At 53.6% G+C, this 23356-nt stretch overlaps 1 protein-coding gene across 1 annotated transcript in view; it reads right to left on the bottom strand.

The window, feature by feature from the left end:
• EPB41L1 (erythrocyte membrane protein band 4.1 like 1) overlaps window positions 1–23356 on the bottom strand; it is a 46499-nt gene that overhangs the window by 10935 nt on the left and 12208 nt on the right. The window contains exons 6-14 of the mRNA XM_065893622.1: window positions 22615–22833; window positions 20197–20284; window positions 19506–19658; window positions 18148–18245; window positions 17704–17879; window positions 14700–14848; window positions 13788–13823; window positions 11222–11404; window positions 510–920 (exon numbers count right to left, since the gene is read on the bottom strand). Coding sequence (XP_065749694.1) covers window positions 510–920; window positions 11222–11404; window positions 13788–13823; window positions 14700–14848; window positions 17704–17879; window positions 18148–18245; window positions 19506–19658; window positions 20197–20284; window positions 22615–22833 — 1513 coding nt within the window. The remainder of the gene's footprint in view (window positions 1–509; window positions 921–11221; window positions 11405–13787; window positions 13824–14699; window positions 14849–17703; window positions 17880–18147; window positions 18246–19505; window positions 19659–20196; window positions 20285–22614; window positions 22834–23356) is intronic.

The raw sequence follows: 23356 nt of genomic DNA, 5'->3' as shown, positions 1-23356 counted from the left end.
TCTGAAAGAAGGACAGGGAGCAGAGACGCCCAGACGCAGTCTACCCCTGTGTCCCCCCCAGGTGATGACGTTTCCTCTTCTCTAAGAGTTTCCACCACTACCCCAAGACCCCAGGCCCTGGGGAGGGGAGCCAGGGCCGGGATCAGAAAACACCATCTGGCTTTCAGAGCAGGCGGCAGGCGCCCCCGTGAGTCCACAAGCACACGGTCTCTGCAGGTGCCATGCAACACAGACAGGGGGAGGAGGAGTCGCATAGGACCAGACTGCCTGTCATCACTTGACCTCAGGCAAGAGATGGGGTCACAGGGTTAAAGCGCCCAGGAGTGCACGTTAGGGGTAAACCGAGCTGCCGAACATGCGAGCACAGAACCATGCTGTTCTGCGGAGGGGCGGTCATGCAACACGGAACAGAGCTTCAGGCTGGTGGCTCAGTCTTCTCACACATGGCCCAGGGCCCTCTGAACATGCAGTGCCCGGTGGGCCCGGGTCCCGATGATGCTCCACTGTACCTCGAACTGGGGCACATCCGGGGTGGAGCAGGCCCGTCGGTCTGGGCTGTCCTCGATGCCCCCAGACTCGTCATCCTGGCTCGGGCCCCGTTTGTTGAGATCCCGGGAGAACACCAGGCCCTCGGTTTCTGAGTCACTTTTGTCTCGGTCAAGCTCAGGGAGGCTGCGGGAGAAGTCTTCGAAGGCGCTGCCGTGGTAGTCGCCGATGACCGTGAAGTCAACCTCGGCCTCCAGGCTGGACGTGGAGCTGACCGTGATGCTGGAGCACTTCCGCTCAATGGCCAGGTGGTTGTCCTTCAGGAACACCGCGTCCCTCTCCTGGTCCTGGTCCTCGTCTCCCATGTCACTCTCTGGGGCCCTGGGCCGTGGCGGTTTGACTTTCTCCTCGGAGCCCTCCCTCAGCCCTGCTCTCTATGGCCAGGTAAAATCAAAGGAATGGGGGTGTGGGATGTGGGGAGAGAGAGAGAGAAAGAGAGAAATCAAGATGGTGAATGACAGAAGAAATCTCGGGGCCATTCGATGCCCCAAATGGAAGAGGAGGTCAGGAAAAGAAAAACACCCCCGGAAAGGTTCTTTGACACCATAATAAGGTTAAAAAAAAAAAAAAAAAAGAACACTTCTCAAGAGTGAGGACACTCCTTTCCGAGGGTCTCCGGCTGACGGCAGAAGCAAGTACAAAGCAAACATCCTGCCAGTTGGTCCTGGACAGGAGGCCCCATCCAAGGTTTGGATCTGGGAGCTTATCAGAAGCGGCACTGCACACAAGGCAGGGATGGGAGCCCGGACCCCAGGCCCATCCGTGCAGGCGGACATCAAGGAGGCAAAAACCAAGGAGGGAGACCCAGGGATTCAGGACCACCCAGGACAGGGAGGCAGAGAGGCTGGAGCCAAGAGCTTTGAGGAACAAAGAGGAAGCCAACACGGTTTGTCAATTCCACTGAGTCTCCGTGGGAGGGGTCAGCATCGTCTAGAGGGAGGAGCAACACCGGGTAATTCCTGGGAGCTGGGCGCTACATCACTTCAACCCTGAGCTCCGTGAGTGGAGGTTCTGCTCCCATCAGTGTAATTGACAACAGCAGGCCAAGGAAGTGCTGGAGGGGGACCAGCAACTCTTGTCCGACATACATACCTCTCAACTGGCCTGTCAGGGATTAAACACCACACACATTTTTGGCTGTTTTACGACATTCTTTTTTAAGACCAATCTAACCCCCACCAAATCTTTTTAAAGTACTTGGCTTCAGGTTCTAGAGACTCGGTGCACTTAGAGATTCACTTGCTAGACAAGCCTCCCTTTAGCCAGTTTCCGGAAGGTTGAGAGGTGTGAGGACTCATTCCAGACAAGCCAGAGTTGAGCTGCCACAAGAGGCGCTGCCAGAGCAGGTGGGGATCTAAGGCAGCGATGCACCCTGGCCAGGCGAAGATGACCAGGTCATCAGGGCACCGAGGGGCTGCAGAGACCTGTGGGCCTGAGGGGCTGGTGAATCTCAGGTGCCCCCCCTTTCCTGGGGGATTCGCTGCTAAGCTGGTAACGTGCTTCTCTTGCCTGACCGCGTCTCCGGATTTGTTCTGGATTAGAGAAGACAGTTAGTCTTAAGGAGGCAGAAAGGAACTTGGCACTAGGACCGAGAGGGAGCCGGAAGTGAAGGATGGAAACCTCTGGACTGTCAGCTTCCCCAAGGCAGGAGCACCAGGGAAGGGAAAGGATGAAGGAAGATCGTTGGACAAGCCAAGCAAAACGGTAGGAACCCAGCAGGTGCGGGCAGCAAGGCAAAGCAAATGTGTAGTTTGCTGGAGGCGGTGCCACTTTCTCCACCGGCGCTGTGTGACCCTCCGGGCACCAGGTCACACCAAAAGCCGAGGGTCTGTGTGGCTAAGCTAACATGGGCCAAGCAGATGAACCCGTCATTCCGCCTGGGCTACGCTCAGGCCCGTTTAGGGAAAAGAACTCATAGGGATGGACAAGCAGCCTCTGGTGGCAGTAATGACGAGGGGCCACAGAAACATGCTTTTAAAGAACTACGCGGCATGCGGTCAGCTCCCGGGCTGGGGGCAGCATGGGGGCGGGGGCTCACGTGGCCAGTTCCCCCAGTAGCTTCCTCCAGTGTAGTTTCGCAGCCTGGACTGGGGGACACGAGCTCGACGTCCATGCATCCTTCCCGGGGGGATGGGGTAGAAATGCCCTCCCAGAAGTGTCTGGTAGCTGGCGGCATCATGGAGGAATGTGTGGCTTTGGGGGCAGCAAAGTCCTCTGGGGGCTGACACTGAGCAAATCCCAGGTCTAAACGCCTACTCCGCTGTTGCTCGACCCGCCCCACAGAGGCCTCCGAAGACAACTCGTTTGCAAAGGCCCTGGTTTCACCCTGACTCGCCCAGCGAGTTTCAGCTCCGTGGGTCTCAAAGATCCGAATCTTGTTGGCCACAGAGGTCTTGCTAATATCTTCCAGGGAGCCCTCTTGACCCCCAGCCTGGAAAGAGGTCATCTCCTTTTGCTTCCCTGAAGGGAACCGCGACCCCTGGGCTTCTTCAGGGACAACTCTGGGCTTCCTGCTGGCGATGGGAGGGGCCCTGCGCTCACCTCCGTCTGGAGTCACAGCTAGCCCTACTCGGTCCTTGGGCTCCGGGCTCTCTTTAGGAGGATGGGCATGTTTGAGAAATATGGGGGACTGTTCTCCAAAGCGGTCCATGAGCTGCACAGGCTCCCCCGACCCATAAGGGGCTGGGCTTGAAGAAGCTTCCTCTGGAGATGTCTGAGCCGCAAAGGGACGGGGCGAGGTTGGGAGGGGGGTGATCACCTCCTCCATCTGAAGAAACGCTGGGGCCTTGCTGTCCTCTGTCACAGGTTCTCCTGTTTGGGTGTGAACTGGTCCCCTCTCTCTGGGCAGGAAGTTGCCTCTGTCCAGCTTGGCTGGCTTCCTGACATCGCTAGGAGGGATGGCCCACGGAAGGACACAGGCCTGGCGGTCTGGACGCACGCCCCCTCCTCCGTGAGGTGAGTGGTTCCATTCTCCTGGGGGACTTTTCTCAGCCTTTCCCGTCAAATCTCCACTCTGGGGGGCCTCTCCCCCTGCAGTTACTGAGGATGCTGGGTGGGTAGACTCTCCTTCCACCTCCCACCGGGCTTCGTACTCAGCAAACATCAGCCCTGGAGAAGGTCCCTTTCCATGCTGCTTGACAAAGACCTCCAGGTCATCTGGTCCTAGGTTCCCGGGGGGCCCCGCCCCTCCCTCTGAGGAAGCTGAGTGGGCTTCACCCTCGTGGTGCTTGTTTCTGCCGACAGCGGCAGCAGAGCCCCATGGGCCTGAGGAGTCCAGCTCTGAGCTCTCCGCGAGCTCCTCCGACAGCTTCCGCCTGCTCTCGCAGCCAGGTGGGGCATCTAAGTGCTCTTCTCTCTCCTCCAGGGCCGGAGGGAGGACTTGGTCTTCAGACTCTTTCTCTCCATAGTTTAAATAGAAGCTTCTCTCTGCAAAGGAAGTGTCGGTTTCATCGCTCGAGTCGGCTCTGGCTTCTGTGTAGGCTGGGTCCAGCAGAAACGACTGGAGTCCTCCCGTGTCGGAGGCTGGAGAGGGGACGTCCACCTCTGCAGGGCCAGTGGCCGGGGCGGCGGGTCTTCTGCAAGCCTGGAACTCCTCCCACTTCTGCCTTAGCTCCGCCGGGCCCTCCAGCTGACCCCTGGAGGCCCGCTGCTTCCTGATGGTTGCCTCCCCAGGGTCCACCCTGAACCAGGAGCCCTCTGGGAGCGTTCCTGCCAGCGTGCGGCCTGCAGCCAGAGAAGCCCCTCCTGGGCCTTCCCTGACCCAGGGGCTTTCCTCCCACACTGACTCGAAGCCTTCAGGGCTCGTGATCATTCTTCCTTGTCGCTGTGTGTTTGCTCCTTTGGCTCCCACCTTTTCTTCTGTGGCCATTTCAAAGGTGAACTTGTCCACCAGGACGTCTACCTTGGAGAGTCTGCCGTCAGCAAGCATGTCTGCGAGGCCTGCCTCCCTTTCTTCCTGCTGTGTGGCGGTCACTTTTAGGAGACTGAGTTCTTCTGGCCTAATGTACTCTCTTTCTATAAATACCCAATGCTCTGAACCCTGTGTTTTAATTGGAGCAAGAAGAGTTAACATGAAATATCAGGCACCTGAAGAATGGGTTCCCTTTTTCCCTCCGCAAGAAGGGACCAAGGTCCACCTGCCCCCTTGGTCAAGGTCAGCTGGCTGGGGACAGGAAGGCAGGTCAGCCTCATCAAGGCTACTCTTCCCATCAAGGCACCCAACAAATTATCTACTGATGCCCTCAACCACCACCCTAACCGGGTAAAATGGGATGCGGTCTCATACCCTCCCCGTGTTAACCATCGGGGAATGGAAATCCACAGATGGTCCAGGACCCTTCCTCTTTTAATAATAAAGCTGCCAGTGTCAGAGGGGAAAGTAGCTTACATCACATGGAATCTTTGAAGGCTAGAGCCAAAAGAACTCCTAAGACTTCCTGCAGTCCAATCTCCTAGTTGTGCAAATGGGTAAACTGAGGCCAAGAGAAGGTCAGTGACGTTTTCAAGGTCACAGTCAGTCGAGTCAGGAAAAGAATGCCTGAGAGCCTTGCTGACTTACAGCCAATGGAATATGGGTCCCAACTGCGATCTAATGTCGAGTGGTCGGGGAGGCACTGAGTTAAGTTTCACAGGCCACAGCCTGAAATCGGACCTTTCTGCAAGAGCTAATTGGAAGGAAAGAGATTAGACCAAAATATACCAAACGGCCAGCTCTAGGAGTTAGTGCCAGTCGCTGCAATGGCTGAAACAGCTTGAACTCTGTGGGGTTCATCCCCAAAGAAACAAATACCAAGGCCTGTTCTTGGAGAATTCTAACAAAATCCACAGAAAGACTGGAAGAGGACTGACCTGAACATATCATAGAAGGTAAAGATCTAAATATCCAAGCATCATCACTGGTCCAAAGCACTGAGAGTACAGCACCGTCAACCATCAACAAAACAGCCCTCTACCTCCCCTAGAGTTCTTCAAGCAACACTTAGGAGGGAAGGATGGACTTCTAGAATGCAAGAAGGCCAGGAATTCCCTGGTGGTCCAGTGGTTAGGACCCGGTGCTTTCATTGCCAGGGGCCCGAGTCTGATCCCTGGTTGGGGAACTAAGATCCTGCAAGCCGCGAGGCGCAAACAACAACAACAACGCAAGAAGGCCGATGGGATTTAAGTCTTCTTGAAACTGCAGCATACTTCCTTCACACAAAATCTTGATGGCGATCCAACATGTAACACAGATACAGGGCCCCCACCTGTGGAAGTTGGAGGCCTGGGCTGCCCTAGTGCCCCGAAGTGCCTCCCTCCTTTGAAACCACTGCTCTGACCCAAGTCCCTCATGGCACAGATGTGGAAACTGAGGGCTGGGGAAAGTAAGCACCGTGCCCAAGGTCAGAGAGTGAGCCAGTGGCAAAGGCAGGCCTAGAACCCGGTCTCTGATTCTGTGTCCTGTGAAAAGCTCCACAGTAAGATGTGCCGAAAACTGCTCCTGACTACAGCAGGGGGCAGGTTCCCATGCGCTTGGGCTCCAATTCAGGTTATGACCTGGTGAGGAGTCTGTCAGATCCCAGAAGATCTGAAGGATTCTGAAGACTCAAGGGAGCACTATAAGCCCTCTGACCTCCCCCACCCCTCCCCCTGCTCCATTTTAGCAAAATCTCTATGATTGTCAGGGAATCAAACCTCATTAAGAGAATCTTGCCAACAGGAAAGAGAGAGAAAAGGAAGGGGGGAGGCCCAGACAAAATCTGCGTGGGTTTCTGAGATTCTACTCCTGGTTGTTAAGCTTTCAGGACAACAACACTCGAACCATCCCAGAGGGGAGAGTTTTGAGAGCCTACAAAGCCTCCTTTCTCTTCTACTTGGGAAGCAGGCGCCTTTAGCTGCTCCCATGTCCGCTTGTACTGACACCATCAGCCTGGCAAGGATGGCCAAAGATGGTCCATGAGACCCCTTGTGGAACATTCCTGCCCACGTCTAACTAGAAACTAGTTTCTAGCAACCAGAAGCTTAGAAACTAGGTTGAGTGGGGCGGGAGCTGGCACAGAACAGAAAGTTTCTGCAGAAAGAAAAAGGGAAGCATGTACTTATATTTAGTTACTATGTGCCAGGCAGTGTCAGCCCTTTGGAGAAGTTATTAACTTTAATCCAAATGGCGACCTGTGAAGCAGGTCCTGTTACCCTCATTTCAGAAGGGGAAACTGAGGCTCCCAGAGGGACGAAGAGGCTCTGCATCTAACAAGTAAAAATCCTGAAGAGAGAAAGAGCCTGAACAAAGAGAGGAAAGCTTTGGCTCTCTGACCCAATTCACAGGATAAATGTCAGGGAAGCCGCCGGGCCATTCTTTCCACTGAGCCAGGGGACCTTCAGTGCCTGCTCAGAGCACCCCCTGCTGTCAGCTGGAGCCACTGCAGCAAGACTGGCCGCGAAACGGGAGCTGAGAGCTGGAGTGGGGCCAGTTCTGTTCCCACACAAGCTGACAGGAAGAAAATCTCCAGCCAGGATTCTGCTGACCCCGGGCTGTTCAGGGTCCACCTGGAGCTCTGGGTCACATTTTGGGCCCTGCTCTTTACAGGAGCCCCCAGAGGAAGGGGTCCAGGACAAGGAGCCCTCTAGAACCCACGGGAGAAGCTGAGGAAGAAAGTGGGAGTTGGGGGGCAGGGGGGACGCTGAACTCTGAAGGGCCTTCCTGGAGGAGGATGCAGAGTGGAACTACAGGCGCCAGGGGGCAGAGCGAGGCCCACAGGCAGGTGACTCGGAAGGGCAGGTTATAATTCAATATGGAAACTTCCCAACAGATGACTGAAGAAGACAAAATGGACTGCTGTTAAGAACAGGGAGAGCCCCCTTGTGGAACAGGCTGGACGGACAATTTTCAGGGATGCTGGTGAAGGGCGCATGTTGCCCTCCCAACCCTGCAACCCCCCAAGTTAGGACACCTGTGCTTGGCTCTACGCGAATCTCTGTGCTCCAAGGCATCGCTGCTTCCCTAACCTGGGGATGCTGTTGACTCCTGTCCAACTTCTCTCGAGAGTGCTCCTAGCTTTGTTTTTAATTTTACATTTAGGAAAAATTCAGAGTAGAACTGTGATTTATGTTTTACCACTTACGTAGCTGACTCACGGCTCTCTTACAGTTCCAGGACGTTTCTAGCAGCTACAAAATTTTTCTCTGGGAATGGAGAACAGTATATTCTCCCTCTGAATAGTATAACAGCCCTCATACACACTATGCCAACAGAGAAGGGTTGGTTATCAGAGAGAAGGAATTTTCACCCAGATGACCAATCGGTCCCTTCCAATCCCGACGGTCTATGAAGTCCCAGCAAAGAGGGAGGATGAAGCCCCCTGCTCCTGGGCCTGGATTCCACCCGGCATCCACGCAGGGGCACAGGAAGTTCCGAGGACCCTCGGCCTACTGCCATCCTGGGCAGAGAAGTGATGCTCTCCTCATTTAGAATGCTTGCCTGACCGACATCTGTACAACCCTAAGGATGCTCCCTGGTGAAAGACACCCACTTTTGCCTGCCTGGGGACCCTGACAGACCCAAACTCCAAGGGGAGTTTAGAGAATGGAAGCAGGGGATGGAGGGGCTAATTAGTCACTGATAGACCTTACTCAGGCTTCTGAACAGAGACAAGACCTCAGAGCAGAGGTATTTAGGTGCCATGATCCCTGATCCCAAGCTTAGCAGTCAGAACCTGCCTCCAGGTCACCTGCGTCAGCAGGACCTGAGAGGTCATTTCTACCTGCCCTTTTTAAGCCAGAGGAGACTCAGACCATTCCGTCTTCCTTGAATGGTTTCAGTCCTATCCTTCCTGAGAAACCATGGATGAGGGACGGGCTGGCCCATTATGGACCCCTGGGACAGGGGACGCTCACTTGTCACAGCATGGGGCCAACATGAGCTACTACCCACTGCTCCCACCTGCAGGGCAGAGTCTGGCCCACCCCCTCAGCCCAGAGAAAGGGTTTTCTTAAGATTATTAGGGTGGTTCTGGGTGGGTGGGGAGGTGACGACAGTAACCTCAGGAGATGCTGCGAGGCTTTTCTGAGTGAACACTTCCAAGCCTGTGGCCGTCCCAGGCTCAGGTGCCAAGTCCTGCTGAGAGGTGTCCTGGGTCCTCTGGGACTGCAGGGGAGGCCCAGGGCCGGAGGAGAGGGGAAGAGGGAAGAAGGGAAGGAGAGACAGAGAGGGAGAGACAGAAAGCAGGAGAGAGACACACACACAGAGTCCGTGAATAGCCCAGCTTTGTAAATCCCTCATCCTTAGGAAGGAGCCACGCCATGAGAGCCCATATTTGAATCAGGGATTCCAGTTACCATCAGCAGTGGCCCCAGGACTGTCCAGCACTTTCCAGTTTATAAAGTGCTTTTATATCCATTATTTCACTCGACCTTCCCCACAGCACTGTGGAGTGGCAATTTTGGTCCCCTTTTAGATGGACTGACAAGGCAGTGAGGCTTCCGAGAGGTTATGTCACTCACCCAAGGACCCAGTCCAGTCCTTGGAGACAGCTCCTCTCATCTCCCAAATCTTCAAGAGCCTCTAAATGCCAGTGGGACCTGTAAGCCAGTTAAAAGGTCCATCGCTCCCAGGTGAGCTCCTGGACCAGACTTCTCTCCAGCAATGGACTACACTTCTTGCGGGGAGGCAGTAGGGGGGATGGGAGGTGGAACAGACTCCACCTTTTAATGAGACGCATCTTCTGGCAGTTCCAGCTATCACCAGCAGGTGGGGCACCCCCACGCCAGGCTGCTCAGAGCATCTCAGCTCCCCTGAGTCCAGCCCTCCAGGGCCCAGCCTTCCTTTCTCTGCTGGAGTCTGACCCCTTTGGAAGCCTCTACATCCACCTCACCGACTTCAGGACTGACTAGAGGCCGCTCTGGTCAAGCGTCTCTCAGGGCAGGAGGAGGGGCGTGTGTAACTGGATCACTAGACCAGCCCCATGGCCCCATCCAGGGTCTTCAGTGTCTCGATTGTGCCAGCGGTGACCACAGAAGCCCTCCGTGGGTGAAGAGATTTGCCCTCCTTCCATGGCACCAGCCACAGAGGCCCCCATGGCATCCCTGACGTCGTGAATCACCAGCCAAGGAGCTACCACGGCAGCCTCGCTAGACAAGGCCCTGGTACCCGGCACGTTGAGGCCACGGGAGTGCTGATTCAATCAAAGGCTCACTTATTAGATCACAGCTGCATCATCAATTTCAAAGCTCTAAAGGGCAGCACAGGCACAACTGACTGTCTCCTGAGCTTCATATGATGTGGTCTTGCTCCCAGGCAGCTGTGATTTAATAGCAAATACAGTGGCCTGGGACATAAGAACATTAGATTCTGGCCCCTCTTCTACCAGCTATGACACTGATCAAGTCCTTCCCCTTCCTGAGCGACCGTGCCCATGTGTAAAATGAGGACCTTGAGCCAACTGGGTTCCGAGGGTCCTTCCCAACTTTAAAAAGGATTCTGATTTGAAATTAACCTTGTGTGGGAGAGTTCCAAGGCTCTCCAAATGAAACAATAAGTAACTCACATTGAGCATCTAGGTCTTTTGCTGCCCCCTCCATGTTTTATCTCATTGGATGCTCACAACAGTGCTGGGAACTAGGTGCTTTTATTATCTCTATCTAACGGAGGCTCAGAGGGGTTAAGTAACAAGCCCAGAGTCATCCAGCTAGCAGGCAGCAGGGGCGGAATTCAAACCCAGGCACTGTAAGGCTAGACCTCAGAAGCAGCAGCACTGGAGAGAAAACACCTAATATAAACGGGGGCAGGGCTTCCCTGGTGGTGCAGTGGTTGAGAGTCCGCCTGCCGATGTAGGGGACGCGGGTTCATGCCCCGGTCCGGGAGGATCCCACATGCCGCGGAGCGGCTGGGCCCGTGAGTCATGGCCGCTGAGCCTGCGCGCCCGGAGCCTGTTGCTCCGCAACGGGAGAGGCCACAACAGTGAGAGGCCCGCGTACCACAAAAAAAAACAAAACAAAACAAAACAAAAAAAACGGGGGTAAAGAGTGCCAAGATTTAGCAGTGCTAAAAATACCAGCTTGGGATTATAAATACAGGAATTCTCAAGATCCTATCTTTCTCTTTTTCAATGAGAAAACACCCCATGCTTTCCACTCTGAAAGACAGGTCATGTGGGATCTTTTTCTGGAGCACCTGGAACAGCTCTGACTTTCCTAGAGGATCTGTTCCCTTCTGGTGGGCTCTGAGGATCTTCCTAGGAAGGAACCCTCCCACCATCTGTGTTTTCACAATAGGCACAAAAGGGTCTGGTTACTGGACAGAACTACCAGGATTCTTAAAATTTTGTGTGTGTGAGAATCACCTGGGGCACTTGTTTAAAATACGGATTCCAGGGCTCTACCTCCAAATACTCTGATTCAATAGGTCCGAGTTGGGGCCCCAGAACCTGCATTTCTAACCAGCACCCTTTCCCCATTACACTCTGGCTGATGGAAGGGAAATACACCATGCTACGGTGAGTCTTCCGAGTTTTTCAAGGTGGTCCCTGGGGCCCAGGGTTCCAAGAGTGAGTGAATTTGTCTTCCTCAGCTTAACCTGCTGCCCCATCTCCATCACCACCTTACGCTGCAACGGGGCGTGGAGGGGGAGGGTAAGTCAGTACATAGCAACCTTCCCCACCGTCTTTACCCAAGGCCCCAGGTGAGGGGTTCGGGTGAGGCCTACCTCGTTGACCTTCTCAGGGGTGCCCTTGGGGGAGGGGGAGGCGGGAGAGGAGGGTAGCCTGCGTTCCCGCTCCCAGTCTCGGTCCCGGTGGATCAGTTTGCTGTTGGGTTCCTTCAAGGTCCTCTTGAGCTCGTTGATGCTGGCCTGGTGCTTCAGCAAGACATCCTCTGGCTTGTCTAAGAACTGGGGTGTACAGAGAGGACAGTCAGGTATCAGAGGAACAGCTCCAAGAAGAGGATGCAAGGCGTGGTGAAAATGGTAATGGTCCCCATCACCGCCCTACATCAGCAAGGTGATTCCCATCCATGGCCCCGTCTCACCCTCACAGCGTCCCATAAGCCAAGCAGGGCAGGGATGATTAGCCCCAACAGGTACACAAACCACTCAAGATTAAAGAGAAGAGCAAAAAGCACTTAAGGTTAAGAAGAGGAGACTTCTGGCCAAGTACCATCTTTTCTTCTCCCCTGCCTGGCTCCTGGTCTTGCAACACCTAAGTCAACCCATATCCCACAGGTCTGGGTAAGTTCCCTTTAGTTTCACAAGGCGCAGAGGTGACTTCCCTCTGGTTACAACCAAAGCACAGTGAGAAATCACCAGTCCTGTTCACTGGGCTGCTCTGGCCCACTGCTTGGCCTCCTGGATCCTGGTGCCTACCTCTGGCCATGACTTGGACCACTGTGCTTAGCAGGATCCTCGGTCTAGGCCCCTCCTAGCCCAACGTGTGCCACTGCTCAGGCCCCGTAGGGCCCTTCTAAATCCAAGGACATCCAGAGAAATGTGCCCTGCTTCCACACCAGGGGCCAGGAAGAGATGATGTTTAGCGTTCTCTGCTGTGAGCCACTACCTACCCCAACCACCCAGGATCTTCCAGATTCCTTGTGGGTACCAACTCCTCAAGGGCAGACAGGGTGAGATACAGCCAGACAGAGAAACAAGGGCTCTGTGGGGTGTTCAGGAAGATTAGAATTAGAGACCAGGAAGAAGGGAGGTAAGTCCCAAGGCTGGGCACAAGAACCGAGCCAGGTACAGCTGGAGTCATAGAAGCGTCGCTATTAAATTGCCAAGTTAGAGCTCTGGGCGGTACAGAGGTACCCTTGCCCTTAGGTCAAGTGAGGACCAGCCTTTGCACAGGAACCAGCAGTAGTCTGCCTACTTCTGGAGGCAGGGCAGGTGCGCTGGCAGCCCAAGGACCCTTATCTGCAAAGCTGTTTGAGGACTCAGGACAAGAAATAGACAACCTCAGCTTATTATAAAGTCAGATCAGTGATTCTGGAACAACTACTTGGAAGGCAGGCTTGCCCTTGGACAAGGCTAGAGTTCCCCTGGGCTTATCTCTGGCATCCGAGGATCCACTATGATTGACTCCTAAGTTAACTAAGGAAGGAAGCCGATGCCACTGAGGCTCTGCTTTCCCTCTAGTCATCTGTCTGTACCTCCTGCATCCCTTCCTGAGCAGCTGTCTCAGGACAACGTCTGTCTGAGAAATCAAACCCGACAGAGGGTGCACAGGTGGGTGGGTTTGGGCCGCCACGGACCTAAGACGTGGCTGGTGACCTTCCATCTTGAACCTGCCGCACTGGTCCTGTGATCATGTGGTGTTCCCCAAGGCTGAAAGGAGCAGTGGATCCTTGAAGGATAAGGGCCTGGGGGAAACCTAGTCCAAATGCCTTGCTGTGCAGATGGGGGACTGGGGCCTGAGGGGACTTTACCAAGACCCTCAAAGAGTCAGTGGCAGAACTGGGGCTGAAACCCAAGAGCCAGGCCTTTCTGACGCCCCAGCCTCTGGCCTTTCCCTCAGCAGCCCAAGAACAGACCCACTTCTCCTGCAGTTAAGTATCAAGGGAAGAGTTGGACACTATGTGAAAGGGAAGGAGAAGTGGTTAGCACAGGATGAGGGTGTTGAGAGAAGCAGCAAACGGGAGGAGGAGGCTTTCCTGGCAGAGCTGGAGCAGCAGGGGCCCCGCCCGCGGGAGGTGCACCTGGGGCTGAGAAGACAGATGTGCTCTGTGGCCCCTCCCTCCCCACACCCTCCACTCCCACATCTGGTTGCCCATAGATACAAAAAGAAGCTTGGTCGGCGGGGGGACACAGGGGACACAGATGCGGAGGCATGACAAGACAGTGGTACAGGGAGGAGAAGAGTCAAAAGAAGGCTTTGGGGTGGGAGTGGGGGGAGGTGTGGGGGATGGAAGTGGAGATGAGCTCAGTGAAAGCACAGAATGGCCTGGAAGAACTGGGGGACACAGTGGGGGATGGTCAGTGGGTGGGAAGCAAGCACAGAGTGGTCTGGAGAGGCAGAGCATGAAGCTGGGAAAGGGAGGGAGAGGTGGGGAGGGAGGGAAACACGGGTGGTTGGTTGGGGGGGCTGGAGTCTCTTGATGAGCTTAAGCTGGGGAGGGGGTGATGGAGGGTGGGGTTGGGTGAGGGAGGAGGATGGCCGGGAGCGGAGGAGAAGCTGAAGTTGAGGTGGTGCCGGGATGTGAGCCTGGGATGGATGGTGGGGTGATGACAAATGAACTGGGGTGGGTGAATGGCTGGGTGGGCGGGGACAGGCCCCATGCAGTACCTCCTGCTTGTGCCTCGGCGTGGTTTCCTGCTCCGGCTAGCGGGACGTGGGAGGAGGAAAAGGAACCAGCAGGGTCAGTAGAGCAAATGGATTAGAGATACCGCGACTGGCCTGGTCCAGCAGGTAGCCCAGAGCACTCTGGGAAGCTGGGTGGGCCACCAGCAGGGCAGTGAGGTCGTCAGAAGGTACGGGACGTGAAGCAGGGAGCCCAGGAAGGCGAAGAAGGGGGCGGGAGGCCTGGAGGCAAAGCGGCCCATCACACTCGGCAGATGGGACGTGGGGCTCTGGAGAGTCATGCTTCTGGCTGTCAGTGTGTGTTCAGGGGCTTGTGCTCCCAAGGTGGGGGTGCATGAAGGAAACCCAGCACACCCGTGTGTGCACGTGCCCGTGTGCGTGCGCACGTTGCCTGCACGTCCGGGGGCATAACCCTATGGGCGAGGGGGTACACGTCTGTGAGTGAACACCTGCGAGTCTCAGGCCACGCGGGCCTGCGAGAGCATGCGCACAGGTTGGTGGGAAATGGGGGCGGGCGGCAGGTACTTGAACCTCACCCTTGTGGCCTGCAGGGACACCCTATCATGGGTGAGCGGGGGCGGTGCAGATCCAGATCACAGGCAAAAGGGCAAATTAGAAGTGAGCAAGAGGAGGCCGGAGTCCACCAGGGAACAGAGTGCCCCTCCCAGAAAGCAGGGCAGAGTGAGCGGAAGGGTACAGGGTGGGCAGCGTGCCCCACCCCCACCTGCGGATTCCAGGTATTGAGCACGGCCCAAGAGCAAGGCCCTGTCCGTGGTGCGCCGCACAGCAAGGGTGCCTGGCCACCGCTGAGGGCACCTGAAGGTCAAGGCTGAGCCTAGACCCAGGATCAGCCTCCTGACGCCCAGGTCAGAGGGTACGAGGAAGCGGGGCTCGTACCTTTAACTCCTTGATCTTGGTGGGGGTCCTGACCTCTCCCTCCTCAGCCTCTGACCGCCGCCCCCCAGACTCGCCATCCTCCTCCCGCTTGTCACTGTCAGGTCCTGCGTCGTGGTTCTCACTGACCGAGGCTGGGCGAGAGAACTCTGCTGAAGTGGGCAGAGACGGCCGGGCGGCCATGTGAGTCACCTCCCAGGCACAGGGAACAGGAGCCAACCCACCGCCCGCCCAACCATGCCTGGTGTAGAGCAGATACCACCACAGCCTCAACACGCTGGGGATAAGGAGCCGGTGCCCAGAGGAGTGGCGTGGCCTTCCCCAGGTCACTCAGGTGGTGAGAGCCAGAGCTACCTCCAGCGCCAGGCCCTCCCCTGATTTCTACAGCACTTGAGCCTGGGTTCAAATCTCAAATCCATCTCTTCTTGGCTGTGTGATCTTGGGTAAGTTATACAACCTCTCTGGGCCTCAGTTTCCTCATCTACGAACAGTACCTAATTCAGACAACTGGGAGGAGGAACAGAGAAGCTAATGTGTCTCAGAGAAGCAGCGGCTGGCTCAGAGTGAGCCAATTCGATCAGTGTTGGCTCACAAATGTTACTGTTTTTGTTGTGGTGGTCGTAGCAGATACTCGCTTGACTGTTATTTAACAAGACACAGATACTGTGAGATTAGCTTTTATTAGTGAAAGTTAAAGTTCTGAGGTTTGCACATGATTTACCTTCTTTTTAAATTAGGGAGAAATCAAGGGGATCCCTGCACTAACATCTTTCTCACTCACTGGCATTCCAAAGTCCTTTTCTGAACAGAAAAGAAAGGGATGGAATTACAGACTTCACATCAGACACTGGGCAAAACCCAGACTATGCCCAGGGCTCGTGTCTCAGTGGAAAAAATGGCTGGAAAATACTGCATTAAAATCATCAGAGCACAGATCATCCTCAGGATTGGCATAGATTTTTTTTTAAAGAATAATTATCCTTTTATTCATATATATCACTTGACAAACTGCCCATTTATGCACATTATTTCATTAGATCCACATAATACTCTGTGTTGCTGGCTAGGATGGGAATTACTATCCCCACTTTAAAGAGGATAAATTGAGACCTTGAAAGGAGAAAGGTCCCACTGGTAACCTTTCAGTGAATCAGGACAAGGACCCAGGCCTCCTGGCTTAGAGTCCGGGCTTCCTAGATAATGAACTTCACCAGTTCTGGGCCAATCTTTGCTGCTCTGAACAATCTGGGTTTCATTCAGCCCCCAGCATGGTAATGGGAGCTGCAGGGGAGGACAGAAGGACAGCACAGCCCTCTTTTCCCTTTGCTTAAATCTCAGCTCTCAGCACTGTACCTACTCAAGGAGAATAGGGAGCTTCCTGAGCCCCAAATGGACCCTTGCAAAACTGCACGTCCTCCGAACACGGCCAGGGAGTCCTGGGGCGGGACTCACCTCCATACTACTGGAAACATATCACCCTCCTGATCACCTGGCAAACTCCTAAGCATCCTTCAAGACTCTAGCCCAGTTGTCACCCTCTCTGCACAGGGCTGCTCTGTATTCTGTACATACTTCTCCCACCAGCTGAATCATGTTGAACGCTGACAAACCTACTACTCTGTGAGCTCCTCAAAGGAAAGGGCCACACTTATACTCAAAACCGTACCCAGGACCTAACACAAGGCCTGGCACACATCTAACACTAAGGAAATATTTGTTGCCTTGCCTGGAGGCCAGCTCCAATATGTTCTGGGAGCATCTGCTGGTCCCCCACCAAAGTCCCCATCTCCTACCTTCAAGCTACCCCCTACAGACCTAAAAGCAATAATTTATTAGTGGTCCTACAATTTATTAAGGTCCTACTATGTGCCATGAACTGTTTTGGGTGTGGTAGAGGTATTACTTGTTTAGTTCTCCCTATAACACAATGAAGTAGGTATTACTCATTTTGCAGAAGAAGAAATAGGCCCAGGGGAGTTAAGCTGCTCAAGGCCTCCCATCCTTTCATTCAAATATTTATGGACCACCTCCTGCATCCATGGAGCAACTGGTGAGTGTCAAGGCTGAGACCTAACTCTGCCTAACCCCCAATGCCCCATGTGGCTTCTGACCCTCTCCTATAAACTTGTGAGCATATCCTGGGAGAGTTCTGGGCCCTAAAGGGTGCTGATTTAGTAGGATTAGGTAAAGGCCTGGGACTTCTCATGTTTACAAGCTCACAGCTGATTCTGATGCCACACTTTGAGAAGCCCTGGTCTGCTTGATACAGGGCAATGTACGGCCAATTCTCATTAATAGTCAGGGCACCGGGCTTCCCTGGTGGCACAGTGGTTGAGAGTCCGCCTGCTGATGCAGGGGACGTGGGTTCATGCCCCAGTCCGGGAGGATCCCACATGCCGCAGAGCGGCTGGGCCCGTGAGCCATGGCCGCTGAGCCTGCGCATCCGGAGCCTGTGCTCCGCAGCGGGAGAGGCCACAACAGTGAGAGGCCCGCGTACCAAAAAAAAAAAAAAGTCAAGGCACCTATCAACTCAAGAGAAACGGGGGCAGTGGAGACTGCCATGCAGTTAGATGTCAATCAGCCCAGAGCCGAGTGGAACCAAAAAAATGATTGGGTACAACTCCTTCGCCTCCAGTAAGGCATCACCAGCTCCACACTGCAGTTACAATATACCATTCCAGAATGGTGACAGGCTGTGAACCGCTAAGCTTCTTGGGAAGGGGGCCCAGAAAACCATATGGCTGAACCTGGGACCCCAAAAGGCCGCAACTCAGGGAAGTTGTGAGAAGCCCAGAGTGTCAGTGTCACATTCCAGCAGAAGTGGAACCGTAGGCTAGACTAACCCACTGAGAGTCCCCAGATGCAGCAGTGCTCTGGGGCCACCATGCCTGGTGCAAATCAACTGTGATGTGTTCACCGCCTCCACACTGCTCATTCTACAGGACCCGGCATGCCCCCACCCCCCTCTACACGCCACTCTCCCCGCCACCTCCAGCGTGGGACATACCTCCGTCAAGGCTGCGGGACATGGTGTACCGTTTGCTGGAGGAACGCTCAAAGAAGGGCGCGGGCCGGTCGATGAGGGCGCTGGCCTGGCGGGTCTGTGCCTGGGTCCTCCCACTATACCGAAATTTGGAGCCCATCACCAGGAAGCCCTTGGGTGGGGGCTCAGGGGACACCAGCCTGCAGGGGAGGGATGGAGGCAAGGAGAGAGGATCAGACGCGCAACGCCAGGCCCAAGGCTGGACCACAGCTGGCCTTCCGTCCCGCTGTCCCACCACCTACGACAACTCTAAGTGGTCCAGAAGGTGAGAGACTTGGGGAAAGAGGAGGAGGAGGGCTTTCCTAGAGTCCCTACTCACTCCTCCTACTGACGAAACACAGCCGTCACCCACATCCACTCACAGCCTCGGCCTCAGCCCCTGTTACCACACCCCAGGGGTAGGCTCACCGGAAGAACGTATGGTGCTCAATGCAGACCTTCCACAGTCTCTTGGCCGACCGGTGATTTGGGAGCTTAAAGCCAATCGTGCTCTCAAACTGCTCATACTGCAAAACCAGGGAGGGTGGGTCAGAAGCAAGGCCTGGGCCCACTCTCACCACCAGTCCATCCTTTCTGAACCTCTTTCTCAGGCCTGTATGACTCTGGCCTGTTCGTTCATTTATTCATTCATTTAATCAATCAGCTGGATTAAGCCCTTACTCTGTGACAGATCCAGAGCTAAACAACAGAGACACCAGGGTGACCAAGACAGAAGATTCTTGGCGGGGCGGGGCTGGGGGGATGATAGATGGGTAAACAAGCTCATCTCAGATACTGATAAGGGCACAAAGGAATGGACAGAGATGTGTGATGTGACAGGGAATGCCTGCACAGGCGCACTACTTTAGAAAGGGTGATCAGGGAACGCCCTCTACACAGGGGATCTCTGAGCAGAGAACTGGAGGATGGGAAAGGAACCAAAGCTATGTGAGAAGGTGGGGCAGAGGATTTCAGGTGGAGGGAACAACAAATGCAAAGGGCTCGGGCAGGAAAGAGTTTGCTTATTCAAGGATCTCAGAGAAGGGTGAAGGGGCTGGAGTGCCCGTGGGCGTGGGGCGGCGGGGCAGAGGCATGTGGGAGAGGCAGGTGGCCAGACAGAGTTAGGACTTGAGTCCAAGAGCTAAGGAGAGCTCTCAGAAGGTTCAAGTGAGGAGTGGGAGTGGGGTGGGTTTGACATGAACTGATGCAAGGGACTTCTAAGCTCTCTCCAGCAGCTACGAGGAAAATGGCCTGGAGTGGCAGTGGAGGCCGGGAGACCAGTGAGAAGGACAGTGTAGGGATGGAGGGGAGAGACGGTGGCTGGTGCAGTGGACAGAGGGACAGAAGCAGACGGGCTCGTATTTATTCTAGAGGTAGAACCAAGCGGACTTTGTGATGGGCGGGATGTGGAGGGTGGGCATATTCATGTTTGCATGTGTGTGTAGTCGTGTGTCTGTGTGTATCTTCGTATGAGTACCACATGTAAGCAAATCAGGGACATGGACATAACATTCCCTGATCTGTATAACCTGAATATATGTGGTTTTCTTTATGCGTATACTCCCGTGTGTGTGTGTGTGTGTGTGTGTGTGTGTGTGTGTGTGCAGGCACATACCTAAAGTGCAAAGTCTACGTAGAGAGCCCCAGCAAAAGAGGACTGTCTCCCTACCCAGCACCCAGCATCTCCATCCATGTATCCTGGGTAGGAAAAAACCCAGGCCCAGCTGCCGGGGTCCCCTTCACTTTAGCTGATCCTGGTGAAGAAGGGATTCCCAAGGCAGGCTCACCTCCCCAGGCCGGATCTTGATGTAGAAGTTACTCCTCTTGTAGGAGATCTTGAGAATCTTGGGCCAGGCGAAGCGGTTGATCCTCAGCCGGTCCCGGTAGATGAGCAGGCCATTGGCACAGACTCCTAACATGATGTCGATGCCCTCAGAGTCCTGTGTGAGAAGGGACCGTGGAGTGACCCCGAAACCCCATTCTGAGCTCTGCTTGTAATGAGCCGTCAGGAGCAGGGTTTGAGCATCCATGCTGGAGCCCCACTGACTAATCCCTCACAGAGCCATTTGTTCATTCATTTTGTCCTTTATTCACCCACTCACTTGTTCAATCATTTTCTCTATCCATCACTCAATCATTCATTCACCCAGCAAACAGTTAGGGGTACCTATGCATACCAGGTCGTATGCTATATGCTCAGGATACAGAAATAAGTTAAGGCCTATGTCTTTCCCTCATGAAGCTCTCAATCTAGCGGTGGCACAGACAGATTCATAAATAAATATAATACAAGGAGAAAATAATAAGGGTCATGGGGAAATAAAGGGTTATGGAAGGTCAAGTTATGAGAAATGAGAAGAGAAAAGGCTTCAGGTTGGAGCTAGCACAGAGTCTGGCACACCAAGCCCTCCAGAAGACCCTGGTAGTTCCTCAGAAGCATCCCCCAGAACCTAGGGGAACCCTGGCACCCAGCAATACCTTGGCATGGTGCAGGTCTACTCCGTACATAGAAAGCTTCTTGGCGTTCTCTAGGAAGTGGATTTCTGCTTCTCCTGGGGTCATGCCCCTAAGGGAAAGAAAGTGGTCGCTGGTGGCCAGTGGAAGGACCAAGGCCTGAGCCCTGCCAGCCGAAGATGACGGTGATCAGAGCCTGTGATTCCAGGAAGGCAAGCATTCTGGAGCAGGAGTGTGGCTGGGCCTCCCCAGTCCCTCACCTCTGCTCTCAGTGCCGGACAGTGCACCCCTAGCCCCCGCTTCAGTCCGCTGAACTCTCATCTCCTGCCAAAGCTCAGGTCCAGCCTTATTTTCTCCAGGAAGCGTCCAAGGCCTCAGCCGGGAGTCCAGATTTTTGCCTCATTCTGCCACTGGATTAAATGGGAGCCATAAATTCTGTTTCTTCACGACAGTGAAACCACTGTGGATGACATTGCTTACCATTATCACCCAGGGGCTCCTAAATTATTACCCATAAAGGCTATTTTTCACAGAATTTTGTATCAGAAACCACTTAATCGCCCTTGAGGAAAGGAGGAATCTCTCTCCTTTCTGAAAAGAAGAGTTACATAATTCATCAAGTTCCTTCTTGGCTTTGGCTGCCAGGAAACTGTATACTCTCACAGCATTTACTGAGTAACATGTATTGAGTACTACATGCTGGTTACTGTTCCAAGCACTTTACATGTATTAATTCATTTGAATCCTCATAACAGGACTATAAGGTAGATATCACTATTCCCACTTTATAGATGAGGAAACTATGGCACAGAGAGGTTGAATAACTTGCCTAAGGGCACACAGCTATTAAGTAGCAAAGTCAGGATTTGAATCCAGACAATGTGGCTCCATGGTTCATGTTCCCAGCCACTTCGTTTACATCTGTCTCATAGCCTCAGTTTCCTGTGCTCTGTCTACCTCGGGGAGCTTTTGTGCAGAATACCTGGACACTGGAAGTCAATCTGCTTTATGTCAAAAGAGCTGTTACAGCTGAAGGGATGGCCGTTAGGATTTCTCCAGCCCATATTGATCTGAACTTCCCCCTCTGAATTATTAGGACTCTTGCAAATCCCTAACACACCTTGCTGCCTACAACAGGGATGACAAAGAACCCAGGCAGACACTGCTAACCGGCTGCACGGTTTCAGTAACCTGCTCAACACAATACAACAGCAGCCGTTACTAGCCAATCAGAGTTGGTGTGCAAGTCTCTGAGAGACACATTTGCCACCCAGACCTCGTGTCCCATCACACCCCAGCAGGCTTTCTTCCCCACGTACATGATCCCTCCACCTCTGGACCTGGGCCTCTCTCCAGATGGCCTCTCTCCCCAGGATGCAACCCTCCTCATTCCCTCCATCCTTATTAGCAATGTGATAATATCACCATACCCCCTCCCACATGCATAGCACTTTACAGTTTACAATGCACTTCCACGTCATTTATCACATTGGGTTCCCCTGACAAGCCTGGACTTAGAATCCAAAGTACTTCCAGCTTAAAAGGATCATTTAGTTCCAAGGGTCCCCTCAGGGAGCGGGTATCACCCTCACGGCAGGGATTTGGAAATGGGGGATGCATTTCGGTTGTTACAATGACTGACGGGGTGTTATGGGCATTTAATGCCTGGGGCCCAGGGATGCCAAACATCCTGCACAGTGAATTCTCCTGCCCCGAATACCAGTAGTTGAGAAACACTGATAATCTAAGTCCTTACAAATACAGGTAACAGATGGGGCTGATGGGTTAAATACCCAGCCCATAATCACACAACTAGTTAACTATCTTCTAACTCCTGGCACAAGCTGCTTTCCACTGCACAATCAACTACTCAACTCCTCAAATCACAGAGCAACAATAATAGCCACCATGCAGTGTGTCTCTAATATGCACCATTTAGCCCCTCCAGGACCCTACAGCATAGGTTTTATTAGTGCCCCCATTAAACAAATGAGGAAACTAAAGCACAGGCAAGTGAAATGACCAGCCCGGGATCCTCTGGTTAGAAACAGACAAAGCCAAAAGGTGAACCAGACGGTCTGGCTTTAGAATGTAAACTTTTGAACTTTATGCCCGGAGACATCAGGACACTTAACCAGGGACACACAATCATTATTATCATCTCCAATTGGCAGTTAAAGAGACCGATTCTCAGAGGCCAAGGACAGGGAATTACCATACCAGTACAAGAGCTTAAGAACCTGAAGTTCCAAGCAGTCATTTAAGGTCACATAGCAAGTTACCATCATTCCCATCTGATGAGATGATGTGCTCTCAGACACACCTCACGTCAACGGCAGAGCCAGGTGGGGTACTTACAGCATACGATCCTGTGGCCTAGCCAGGAAGGTTCTGGCCAACAGGGCAAGGAGCAAGGGGAGGCCTGGGCGGAGGCCCTCTCACCTGTACGTCTTGTGCAACTCCATGATCCTTTCTTCCAGCTCCCGGGTCTGGTTAGGGGCGAAGCGGAGCTCGCTGACATAGTTGCCCACATGTTCCTCAGCATCATAGTCACCTAGCTCAGCCTGCACGGCATAGGAGCCCAGCAGGGCATGCGTGACGAAGGAGCAGGGCAGGCGGCCTGTGATGATGTCCGCCCGCAGCTGCAGGCACAGGTAGTATCTGGACATAGGGGAGAGCTGGCATGGGCACGGGGGCCACTCCCTCCCTAGATTCCCCCAAGCACAGCTGCCCACCGATCCGTCAGCACCAACTGATCAACGCTCAGCGCAGCAGAAGAGAAATGTTCCCAGACACTGGCATGTCGTGTGTTAATACTTTGGGTGTATCCTAGAAGATGGTTATGTAACATTTCGTGCAACGTTAAGCATTTTTGTTCATTTCTAAGTTTGAAGGATTTTTCCTACTATAGGAACATTTTCGATTTCTAACTCATTTTCAAGCTAAATTAGGACTGCTTTGCTGGTTTAACCATTTTTTTAAAATGTGATGTATTTTTAATTATACTATTAATATACTCTTATTGTGGGAAAAATGTAAACTTTAGAGATAATTCTAAATTTCCTCTTGATGTCCATTCTCGGTCCTAACTCCCTCCCCCAGAGGTCACTGCTGTTATCCCTGTGGTGTTTAGACCTTTTTCCTCCATGGACATATAGAAATGCATGTGGTTTTCACATGATCA

Source organism: Phocoena phocoena, chromosome 15 (genome assembly GCF_963924675.1).
Source record: "Phocoena phocoena chromosome 15, mPhoPho1.1, whole genome shotgun sequence".
NCBI classification, from domain to species: Eukaryota; Metazoa; Chordata; class Mammalia; order Artiodactyla; family Phocoenidae; genus Phocoena; species Phocoena phocoena.
Note: the sequence above shows the minus strand (reverse complement) of the source record. Positions and strands in the feature narration are given on the sequence as shown.